The sequence below is a fragment of the Rattus norvegicus genome, chromosome 13 (assembly GCF_036323735.1).
Source record: "Rattus norvegicus strain BN/NHsdMcwi chromosome 13, GRCr8, whole genome shotgun sequence".
In the NCBI taxonomy this organism is placed as follows: domain Eukaryota; kingdom Metazoa; phylum Chordata; class Mammalia; order Rodentia; family Muridae; genus Rattus; species Rattus norvegicus.
The window spans coordinates 71,555,153-71,567,378 of NC_086031.1; the positions used below are offsets into that span (position 1 = coordinate 71,555,153).

At 41.5% G+C, this 12,226-nt stretch overlaps 1 protein-coding gene across 17 annotated transcripts in view; it reads right to left on the reverse strand.

Annotated features, from left to right (window-relative positions):
- Nucleotides 1-12,226, reverse strand: part of Ralgps2 (Ral GEF with PH domain and SH3 binding motif 2) — a 179,957-nt gene that overhangs the window by 80,318 nt on the left and 87,413 nt on the right. For all 17 annotated transcript variants that reach the window (XM_039090756.2, XM_063272338.1, XM_039090753.2 and 14 more), the window contains one exon: nt 12,136-12,186. In XM_039090756.2, coding sequence (XP_038946684.1) covers nt 12,136-12,186 — 51 coding nt within the window. The remainder of the gene's footprint in view (nt 1-12,135; nt 12,187-12,226) is intronic.

Below are 12,226 nucleotides of genomic sequence, written 5' to 3' on the forward strand. Positions count from 1 at the left end.
TTTTTAAAATTTTGTGTGTTGCTAAAATTATACTCTTTTGGCAGACATAAAAATATTTGCAGAGAAAGCCTTTTACACATCCTACAAGAAATGTCTCAAAGGATAATATTTTAATACTATTTCAGAAATATTTTAATAAGATTCTTTTTTTTTTATTAACTTGAGTATTTCTTATATACATTTCAAGTGTTATTCCCTTTCCCGGTTTCCGGGCAAACATCCCCCTCCCCCCTCCCCTTCTTTGTGAGTGTTCCCCTCCCCATCCTCCCCCCACTGCCGCCCTCCCCCCAACAATCTAGTTCACTGGGGGTTCAGTCTTAGCAGGAGCCAGGGCTTCCCCTTCCACTGGTGCTCTTACTAGGATATTCATTGCTACCTATGAGGTCAGAGTCCAGGGTCAGTCCATGTATAGTCTTTAGGTAGTGGCTTAGTCCCTGGAAGCTCTGGTTGCTTGGCATTGTTGTACATATGGGGTCTCGAGCCCCTTCGAGCTCTTCCAGTTCTTTCTCTGATTCCTTCAACGGGGGTCCTATTCTCAGTTCAGTGGTTTGCTGCTGGCATTCGCCTCTGTATTTGCTGTATTCTGGCTGTGTCTCTCAGGAGCGATCTACATCTGGCTCCTGTCGGCCTGCACTTCTTTGCTTCATCCATCTTGTCTAATTGGATGGCTGTATATGTATGGGGCACATGTGGGGCAGGCTCTGAATGGGTGTTCCTTCTGTGTCTGTTTTAATCTTTGCCTCTCTATTCCCTGCCAAGGGTATTCTTGTTCCCCTTTTAAAGAAGGAGTGAAGCATTCACATTTTGATCATCCGTCTTGAGTTTCATTTGTTCTAGGCATCTAGGGTAATTCAAGCATTTGGGCTAATAGCCACTTATCAATGAGTGCATACCATGTGTGTTTTTCTGTGATTGGGTTACCTCACTCAGGATGATATTTCCCAGTTCCAACCATTTGCCTACGAATTTCATAAAGTCATTGTTTTTGATAGCTGAGTAATATTCCATTGTGTAGATGTACCACATTTTCTGTATCCATTCCTCTGTTGAAGGGTACCTGTTGAAGGGTTCTTTCCAGCTTCTGGCTATTATAAATAAGGCTGCTATGAACATAGTGGAGCACGTGTCTTTTTTATATGTTGGGGCATCTTTTGGGTATATGCCCAAGAGAGGTATAGCTGGACCCTCAGGCAGTTCAATGTCCAATTTTCTGAGGAACCTCCAGATTGATTTCCAGAATGGTTGTACCAGTCTGCAATCCCACCAACAATGGAGGAGTGTTCCTCTTTCTCCGCATCCTCACCAGCATTTGCTGTCACCTGAGTTGAAGTTCTTATTGTACAGATCTTTTACTTGCTTGGTTAAAGTCACACCGAGGTACTTTATATTATTTGGATCTATAATGAAGGGTGTCGTTTCCCTAATTTCTTTCTCGGCTTGTTTCTCTTTTGTGTAGAGGAAGGCTACTGATTTATTTGAGTTAATTTTATACCCAGTCACTTTGCTGAAGTTGTTTATCAGCTTTAGTAGTTCTCTGGTGGAACTTTTGGGATCACTTAAATATACTATCATATCATCTGCAAATAGTGATATTTTGACTTCTTCTTTTCCGATCTGTATCCCCTTGACCTCCTTTTGTTGTCTGATTGCTCTGGCTAGAACTTCAAGAACTATATTGAATAAGTAGGGAGAGAGTGGGCAGCCTTGTCTAGTCCCTGATTTTAGTGGGATTGCTTCAAGTTTCTCTCCATTTAGTTTAATGTTAGCAACTGGTTTGCTGTATATGGCTTTTACTATGTTTAGGTATGGGCCTTGAATTCCTATACTTTCCAGGACTTTTATCATGAAGGGGTGTTGAATTTTGTCAAATGCTTTCTCAGCATCTAATGAAATGATCATGTGGTTTTGTTCTTTCAGTTTGTTTGTATAATGGATCACGTTGATGGTTTTCCGTATATTAAACCATCCCTGCATGCCTAGGATGAAGCCTACTTGATCATGGTGGATGATTGTTTTGATGTGCTCTTGGATTCGGTTTGCCAGAATTTTATTGAGTATTTTTGCGTCGATATTCATAAGGGAAATTGGTCTGAAGTTCTCTTTCTTTGTTGGGTCTTTGTGTGGTTTAGGTATAAGAGTAATTGTGGCTTCATAGAAGGAATTCGGTAGTGCTCCATCTGTTTCAATTTTGTGGAATGGTTTGGATAGTATTGGTATGAGGTCTTCTATGAAGGTCTGATAGAATTCTGCACTAAACCCGTCTGGACCTGGGCTCTTTTTGGTTGGGAGATCTTTAATGACTGCTTCTATTTCCTTAGGAGTTATGGCGTTGTTTAACTGGTTTATCTGTTCCTGATTTAACTTCGATACCTGGTATCTGTCTAGGAAATTGTCCATTTCCTGCAGATTTTCAAGTTTTGTTGAATATAGGCTTTTATAGTAAGATCTGATGATTTTTTGAATTTCCTCTGAATCTGTAGTTATGTCTCCCTTTTTATTTCTGATTTTGTTAATTTGGACACACTTTCTGTGTCCTCTCGTTAGTCTGGCTAAGGGTTTATCTATCTTGTTGATTTTCTCAAAGAACCAACTTTTGGTTCTGTTGATTCTTTCTATGGTCCTTTTTGTTTCTACTTGGTTGATTTCAGCTCTGAGTTTGATTATTTCCTGCCTTCTACTCCTCCTGGGTGTATTTGCTTCTTTTTCTTCTAGCGCTTTTAGGTGTGCTGTCAAGCTGCTGACATGTGCTCTTTCCTGTTTCTTTCTGCAGGCACTCAGCACTATGAGTTTTCCTCTTAGCACGGCTTTCATTGTGTCCCATAAGTTTGGGTATGTTGTACCTTCATTTTCATTAAATTCTAAAAAGTCTTTAATTTCTTTCTTTATTTCTTCCTTGACCAGGTTATCATTGAGTAGAGCAATTTCCACATATATGTGGGCATTCTTCCCTTATTGTTATTGAAGACCAGTTTTAGGCCGTGGTGGTCTGATAGCACGCATGGGATTATTTCTATCTTTCTGTACCTGTTGAGGCCCGTTTTTTGGCCAATTATATGGTCAATTTTGGAGAAAGTACCATGAGAAGCTGAGAAGAAGGTATATCCTTTTGCTTTAGGATAGAATGTTCTATAAATATCTGTTAAGTCCATTTGGCTCATGACTTCTCTTAGTCTGTCTATGTCTCTGTTTAATTTCTGTTTCCATGATCTGTCCATTGATGAGAGTGGGGTGTTGAAATCTCCTACTATTATTGTGTGAGGTGCAATGTGTGTTTTGAGCTTTAGTAAGGTTTCTTTTATGTATGTAGGTGCCCTTGTATTTGGGGCATAGATATTTAGGATTGAGAGTTCATCTTAGTGGATTTTTCCTTTGATGAATATGAAGTGTCCTTCCTTATCTTTTTTGATGACTTTTAGTTGAAAATTGATTTTATTTGATATTAGAATGGCTACTCTAGCTTGCTTCTTCCGACCATTTGCTTGGAAAGTTGTTTTCCAGCCTTTCACTCTGAGGTAGTGTCTGTCTTTGTCTCTGAGGCGTGTTTCCTGTAGGCAGCAGAATGCAGGGTCCTCGTTGCGTATCCAGTTTGTTAATCTATGTCTTTTTATTGGGGAGTTGAGGCCATTGATGTTGAGAGATATTAAGGAATAGTGATTATTGCTTCCTGTTATATTCATATTTGGATATGAGGTTATATTTGTGTGCTTTTCTTCTCTTTGTTTTGTTGCCAAGAGGATTAGTTTCTTGCTTCTTCTAGGGTATAGCTTGCCTCCTTATGTTGGGCTTTACCATTTATTATCCTTTGTAGTGCTGGATTTGTAGAAAGATATTGTGTAAATTTGGTTTTGTCATGGAATATCTTGGTTTCTCCATCTATGTTAATTGAGAGTTTTGCAGGATACAGTAATCTGGGCTGGCATTTGTGTTCTCTTAGGGTCTGTATGACATCAGTCCAGGATCTTCTGGCCTTCATAGTTTCTGGCGAAAAGTCTGGTGTGATTCTGATAGGTCTGCCTTTATATGTTACTTGACCTTTTTCCCTTACTGCTTTTAATATTCTTTATTTTGTGCGTTTGGTGTTTTGACTATGATGTGACGGGAGGTGTTTCTTTTCTGGTCCAATCTATTTGGAGTTCTGTAGGCTTCTTGTATGCCTATGGGTATCTCTTTTTTTAGGTTAGGGAAGTTTTCTTCTATGATTTTGTTGAAGATATTTACTGGTCCTTTGAGCTGGGAGTCTTCATTCTCTTCTATACCTATTATCCTTAGGTTTGATCTTCTCATTGAGTCCTGGATTTCCTGTATGTTTTGGACCAGTAGCTTTTTCCGCTTTACATTATCTTTGACAGTTGAGTCAATTATTTCTATGGAATCTTCTGCTCCTGAGATTCTCTCTTCCATCTCTTGTATTCTGTTGGTGAAGCTTGTATCTACAGCTCCTTGTCTCTTCTTTTGGTTTTCTATATCCAGGGTTGTTTCCATGTGTTCTTTCTTGATTGCTTCTATTTCCATTTTTAATTCCTCCAACTGTTTGATTGTGTTTTCCTGGAATTCTTTCAGGATTTTTGCGATTCCTCTCTGTAGGCTTCTACTTGTTTATTAATGTTTTCCTGTGTTTCTCTAAGGGAGTTCTTCACGTCTTTCTTGAAGTCCTCCAGCATCATGATCAAATATGATTTTGAAACTAGATCTTGCTTTTCTGGTGTGTTTGGATATTCCGTGTTTGCTTCGGTGGGAGAATTGGGCTCTGATGATGCCATGTAGTCTTGGTTTCTGTTGCTTGGGTTCCTGCACTTGCCTCTCACCATCAGATTATCTCTAGTGTTACTTTGTTCTGCTATTTCTGACAGTGGCTAGACTGTCCTATAAGCCTGTGTGTCAGAAGTGCTGTAGACCTGTTTTCCTGTTTTCTTTCAGCCAGTTATGGGGACAGAGTGTTCTGCTTTCGGGCGTGTAGTTTTTCCTATCTACAGGTCTTCAGCTGTTCCTGTGGCCCTGTGTCTGGAGTTCACCAGGCAGGTCACTTGCAGCAGAAAAGTTGGTCTTACCTGTGGTTCCGAGGCTCAAGTTTGCTCGTGGGGTGTTGCCTACGAGCTCTCCGTGGCGGCAGCAACTAGGAAGATCTGCGCCGCCCTTTCTGGGAGCTTCAGTGCACCAGGGTTCCAGATGGCGTTTGGTGTTTTCCTCTGGCGTCAGAGATGTGTGCAGAGTGCAGTCTCTTCTGGTTTCCCAGGCGTGTCTGCCTCTCTGAAGGTTTAGCTCTCCCTCCCACGGGATTTGGGTACAGAGAACTGTTTATCCGGTAGGTCTCTTCAGGTTCTCTTTAATAAGATTCTTAATTAACTAGTAAGATTTCCCTAATTTAGCTAGCATTTCCCACAATCTGCAGAGTGTCTAACCACACAGATGAGCCATACTTACTCCTAGTAAATAACAAGACTGAGGCAGTTTTGAGTATCTAACAAGACTAGTTCTAGGATCTCCCGCCGATTAAAAACATAAAAATAATTAATTTGTATAGGACTTATGCATGCCCTCCACTATATAAAGATTTATAATTTATATATAAGTACTCTATTTGCATATATGTCTGCATGACAAAAGAGAATATCAGACAGAAGAGGGCACCAGATCACATAAGGTTGTGAGCCACCATGTGGTTGTTAAGAATTGAAATCAGGACCTGCAAGAGAGCAGCCAGTGCTCTTGACCACTGAGCCTTCTCCCCAGTCCTGCATTCATTATACTTTAGCACACCTCTAGGTTACTTGTACCTAGACAATGCACCTAACAGGTCTATCCAGCATTGTCCCATACTAAAGTAAATATTATTAAATCTACTATAAAAGGTTTAAATAAATTTACATTCACAGTGACAGTGAAGTTTTACCAGTGGATCATGCCTTATTTTTATACAGGTTAATTATATATGCCTTATATGAAAGGCTTAGGCAAGAAGTGTTTTACATTTGAAGTTTTCCAATTTCCGAAAGTACCTAATGTAAAAATAGAAAAAAATCCACAATATCCCAAACTCATTAGGACCTTCAGATTGGACTACTGAGCCTGTGGCTACTGGACTGAATTGGGCAGTGCATATAAGGGACAGAACTGCCTTTTCTAAATGGTTTTGCTCTGTGATTGCTTAGAATTAAAATGTAGAGTTTTTGTCACGAGTGTAATGTTTGTTAGAAAACTTTTAGGCGAACCTTGTCCTTTTTAAGAATCCATGAGAAGCTTGTGTGGTGGTTTGAATGAAATGTCCACACAGGGCATCTGAATATGTGGCCCTTAGTTGGTGGCTACTTGGTAAGAATTCGGAGGTGGCCTGTCACTGGGGAAGGTTTACGGCTTCAAAGGCGTCCAGATATTTATTCCCAGTGAGTGTTCTGTTTCATTTGTGGATCAGGATGCGAGCTCCCAGCAACAGCAGGCTGGCTTGCCCCAGGCTTTCTACCGTGCTGGTGATGGGTTCTCTCTGGAACCCTAAGCCCCAGAACCCCTTCTTTCTTAAGTGGTCTTGAGAATGCTCTTTTATCACAGCAACAGAAACTTCTAAGAGGCAGGGTAATGACTATACCGCAGATTTCAAATACAATTCAACCCTTAATTAAGGCTTATGGAAATACTAGACAGTCACTACTGGATTCTAAGCCAGCTTTCTGGCATAACTCACCCTACACCAAATAATACAAAACTCACCCTGAAGAGAAACTCTACTCCACAATAAATGCAACAATGAATTCAGAAGAACACAAGCTTTGCCGAACATCAGAGAATCACAACAGACAAGACTACCCCAATCCTATGAATGTAGTAGGATGGATATGGTGGTTTCAGTAATAAATGTCCCCTACAGCCTCAGGCACTTGAATATTTGGTTCCCAGTTGGTGGTACCGTTCTGGGGGGCATTCAGGTGGTATGGGGCTCACTCCGAGAGTAAAAGCCTCACAGCTGCTCGGCTGCTCTCTGGGCTTTGTGCCTGCAGTTCAAGATAAGGAGCCCTCAGCTTCCCACCCAACAGCCACACCTTGCCTGCTGCCATCTCCCCTCTCTGTAGTAGACCCTCTGGAACCAGAGGTTCCAGACAAACTCCTTCTGTAAATTGCCTTGGTCATGGAATATTACCACAGCAACAGAACAGGAATCAACCCAATGGAGAACTTTTATTAGAGTACAGGTAAAGCTTCAGCTTGAGATAACGCATGGAGAGAGAGCCTTTGATGTGTATCAGTTTTCTTCATGATCCAAAGAGAAGTCAGAACTACCAGATCCATGTATATAAGAAAAAATTTAATAAGAGCTTGGTGCCAGAAGTATTAAAAATTAATGACTGTATAAAGCCTCTCAGCTAACTTTTTGTCCTTAATCAGTATTGGAAAATTTAGTGTTATGGAAGAAACTTGAAAATATTCTACATTAGTAGAAGGGAACAAAACAAAAGTCTCTGCTCACAGAAAGAATGTCACTTTTAGAAATCAGGAAACACTAAGAACAGACTTCTAAAAATGGCTACAAATGTTTTAAGAAGCTGGAAATAGTTAATAATTACTGCTTCAATTCACCACTAAGTGAAACAAAGTTTCTTGCCAGTAAACCAGATAAGTTTTGTATGGGTGACCATCCATAAGCACGTGACTTGTGATGGGCCCTCTACTGTTACCACTTCTGAAGACAGCTGTAGCTTTGACAGAAGCTCTCCTGACTGCCGTATCTACATATAACCTGAGCTCTGGTTCTCAAATCATCCACTTCTGAGATTTACTCAAAGACTTGTCAGTTTCAAGTCATCACTCACCGACACCCACCACGGCCACCACCACCACCACCACCACCACCACTGCCACTGCCCAGCTCCCAGCCCCCAGCCAGGTTAAGCTACTTTTTTTTAAGTCAAAGATGAATACATTAGCGGCACAGTTCATGAACAGCAAAGCTGACAAAAGCTGCGACTCCTCTGACTGGTCATTCTAAGTGTATGTGAAATGAAATACTTAAACACCGAGATGGGCTAAAGAGACGGCTAAGTGGCTGAGAGCATTACTGCTCTTGCAGAGGCCTCAGCTGGATACCAGCACCCACATGATCTACAGCAGCAGGAGCGCCAACACTATCCTCGTCTCCACAGGCACTGCATGACATGCTGCAGATACACATATGCAGGCAACACACACAAAAAAAAAATAAATAAATCTTTAAAAAAAACTTGTAAGGTGCTGGCATTTCCCTTTCTCTACTTTCTGGACAACCCTGACAAAAATGACTTCATTTTACCATGCCTTCCCTGCCATGGTGCACTAAACCTCAGAAATTGAACAAAAACAAAACCAACCCTTTCACCTTTAAAGACACAGGGTGTGTGGAGCGGGGCAGGGTTGGGAGAAGGGGCAGGGAGGGGAGAGAGAGGGAATATCCTTCGTTAGCATAAGGGTGAGGTGCCTCACTGTGAGGCCGTGAGGTTGCTCCCCAGCACCATTTTAAAAATAAAGATAAACAAATGAAAGAATGCATTTAGAACTGTGTGCTGGACACCGATTAAAGGCTGCAGCAAAGCATATAGCAACTGACAGTGCAAGTGTTAAAGAAGAGGAGAAATAAAAAAGCAACTGCGGATGAAGAGAGGACCTGTTTTGTTAGTGCAAGAGAGGGTACATAATTAAACTTACACATAATTAAAAACACCTTCCCTGAGGGCTTACCACCTTCATCAGACAAACGTCTCCAGGGGAGCACACCCACCCAGCCTCACTCCAGTCCTCGTCTGTGCACAGCCCTTTGACCCAGTTTACAGGGTTGTAATTCACTAGCCTTTGCTCACTGGTTCCTCACCAAAACACATTTCCCCAAACACACCAACAGTGTGCAGCCTCGCCTCCCTGAAGACTGCTTCTCAGTGGAGTCTTCCTGATGACATCATCCAACATGGAAACCCACTACACCTCCTGTCCTGTCCTCCTCTTTCTTTTTCCCACAACACTGTTTAACTCACTTCACTGGAACATGCAATCTGGGAACAAATTTCAGTGCATGTTTTACTGTTGCGTCTCCAGCAACTAAAGCAGCGTCTGACACACAACAGACACTTGGTACACTGACTACATCACAACGTAAACAGTTCTGTCAGATGACAAGTATAAATCAGAAAGGCGTCAGGAGTCTGCAGAAAAGCAAAGAAGTCTAACGTTACCAGACAACTCAAGGTGAAAGAAGGAGTTAAGCATGACAGGCTGAGCTTGGGATGAAGGACTGAAAGGAGGTCATCTTGCTAGACCAGAAAGAGTAGAAAATGTGCTTAGAAGCAAGAAGAGGGCAAAACAATGAAGAGATTCCGATCCTGCTTATCTTCAAAGCAAGTGAAACTACTGGGGTGGTTTGAGCAGAGGTCACATGAGCACATCTCAATGTTGCTTACCATGGCTACCTGACAAAACAGACCTCAGGGGTCAGAAAAATCGGAAGCTCCCTGTAATGGTTTACAGGCATTGTCAAAGGGAACTGAGGCATGTGTCTAGGTGTGTCTGTGAGGGTTTTCCAACGGTAATTAACTAAAAGGAAGACCCACTCTGAATGTGGGGAGCACCATACCATGGTCTGAGGGGGAGACCAGATGAGTGCCAGCGTACCCCTTCCTCTGCTCTATGGCCCACAGAGTATTAACCACTCTATTCCACCATGCTTTCCCACCAGCCTAGACTCTCTCTCAAACCACAAGCCCAAATCTTTCCTCCAGGAAGTAGGTTCTGTTGGGTTTTGGGCACAGTGACCAGAAAAGTGGGGAGTACACACACAGATCAAGTGAGAGCATCGCCGTGACTTAGTGGAGAGAAGATGGCGTCTTAGATTGACAGCCGAGAACTAGGGATTTATGAAGGTAAAACCAACAGAACTGGGTACAACCTAAAGTCACCGCACGTAGACGGAGAGCAGTGACGACCAGGAGTCCACAGTGCTAAGTTCCAGGCTAGTTTGGGCTACCTAACACCCTGTCTCAAAAGGCTGGGTGAGTGGGAATCAGCTTGACAGTTTAAAGTGTTGTTTGATGTCCCAAGGGGGGGGAAAATCCTCTTAAAATGGAAGTCTATGTCTTCAAAATAACAATGGAGCATACAATGTCCAAGCTCCTAGTCATACATTTCAGAGCACCTCAAAGAGGGCACTCCAGGTAAAAGAATGCAGTCATCTAATGGTAAACTCGGAATCCACAAACTTAGCATTGAAGAAAAATATAAAATAACTCAATAAAAATTTTATTCTGATTTCAAGCTGAAATATTTTGGCTACTGGAAGTTAAATAAATCACCAAATGATTTCACCTGTTCCTTTTTATTGTATAATGTGGCTACTACATAATATACGGTTAAATAAACAACCACAGATTTCCATGGGTTATGAGTCAGGTGAAAGAGCAATAATAAATATATTTCGTTCAAAAGAAAAAATGATTCATGATTCTTAGAAGACTGCTGAAGTAAGGTGGGGGGGGGGCGCGAAGGGCTTCTCAAGAAAAACGGGGTTTTGTTTTGATCATTTAAATACAACAATCATTCTCCATCTACTGTTATTTATAGAGTACACGGTTCTTCTCTGTCTCCCATTAATCCAGCAACTCTATTTTTTAGCCCCTCTGCATTGTTAGAGGAGGACAACATGGGCTTATGGAAATCAGGGCCCAGAGGTCACGCAGCCAGCCCTCCCTTCCCTTGATGGGCCGCAAACTTGAGATACTAACACAGCAAGTGGCCTACATGGGAAGACATCACAGCCTGTTCACACTCAGATGTACTGGACTTCTTAGCTACTACAGTATTCAGGGTCACTACGGATTGCATATAACACAACACATACTGCATACTATTCCCAAAGAACCAATAATGAATTATCAAATGGCTTTGTTTGGGAGACAAGAATCAAGTTTATATTCTTACTCACTAAGCACAAGAACTGTCTTCGGAATCTAAGCCCACTGTCAATACTGAGCTATTACTATAGTTTAGATAGGACCTCAATGTATCTCTGAAGTATGGGGCTGTGCCGAGTCTCCAGTGAGGGAGACGGGGGAGGCTCTCCGAGTCTTAGGGAAATCTTATAGCACAGGGGAGCACGCAGGGGTGAGGTGGCTCTCAGGAGTGGGCGTCCTCCTGAGCTTGGCTCTGCTACACATGCCAGTCCCTTTCTACTTTCCTGCCACATTGTGAAGCAGCCAGAGGCCTCCACTCAAAGCCCAACAAATAATACCTCCTGGTTCTGAACTTTCAGCCTCTGAGAACTGTTATCTAAATAAGCCTCCTCTATATAAGGTACCCAGCATCAAGGCATTTTGTTACAGCAATACAAAATAAACTAGGACAGCTGTGTATAAAGGATTAACTCTCACTATTCCCTCATCAATGAAGCAAAATTATTAGTATCCACAGGCCTTAAAAATGATAAGCTATAAACACACACACACCCACTTATAATGAGGAGGTAGATATGTAATATTAAGTCTCTTTTTTTATTGGGAGAAAAATATGTTTTGTGGTCCTCCTCTAAAGTGCCGACATAGGGACCACCTAGCCTGGCCCTGAGTTCAAATGGCACATGAAGGCGGAGAGAACTGAGCTCATAAAAGTTGTTCTCTGACCTCTACACACACATCCACACCACTTACAACACATGAACACACACATGACCTCATAAAAGTTGTTCTCTGACCTCTACACACACATCCACACCACTTACAACACATGAACACACACATGACCTCATAAAAGTTGTTCTCTGACCTCTACACATACATCCACACCACTTACAACACATGAACACACACAATAATTTTTAAAAGTTAAATATGCTAAAATAAGTCATATTGCAAAATTAAGGTAGATGGAAAGATTACTAAGTTATATCTAATTTTCACCTTCCCATTAAAGTCTCACCACCACCAAACACTTCTGTAAAGCTATTACTTTCTTCAGTAACCAAGAGATTCAAACGTCCCATTTACAACTGAAGAATGCACTTTGATGATTGGCAGCTGAGTCTCTAAGGACTCAATAGGTAACTGACATTACAAGCTTTAGACATCCAATAATTAATACAAAAAGGATACTATGGTTTATTGTTTTCAAAGGAATATTCTTAAAACTACTTACATCTGGCTGAATAGCTTTAAACACTGGAACATCCATTAGTGTTATCTGACCCTGAAAGACAAAAAGGTTTGGTTTGGTTTAGTTAAATGGA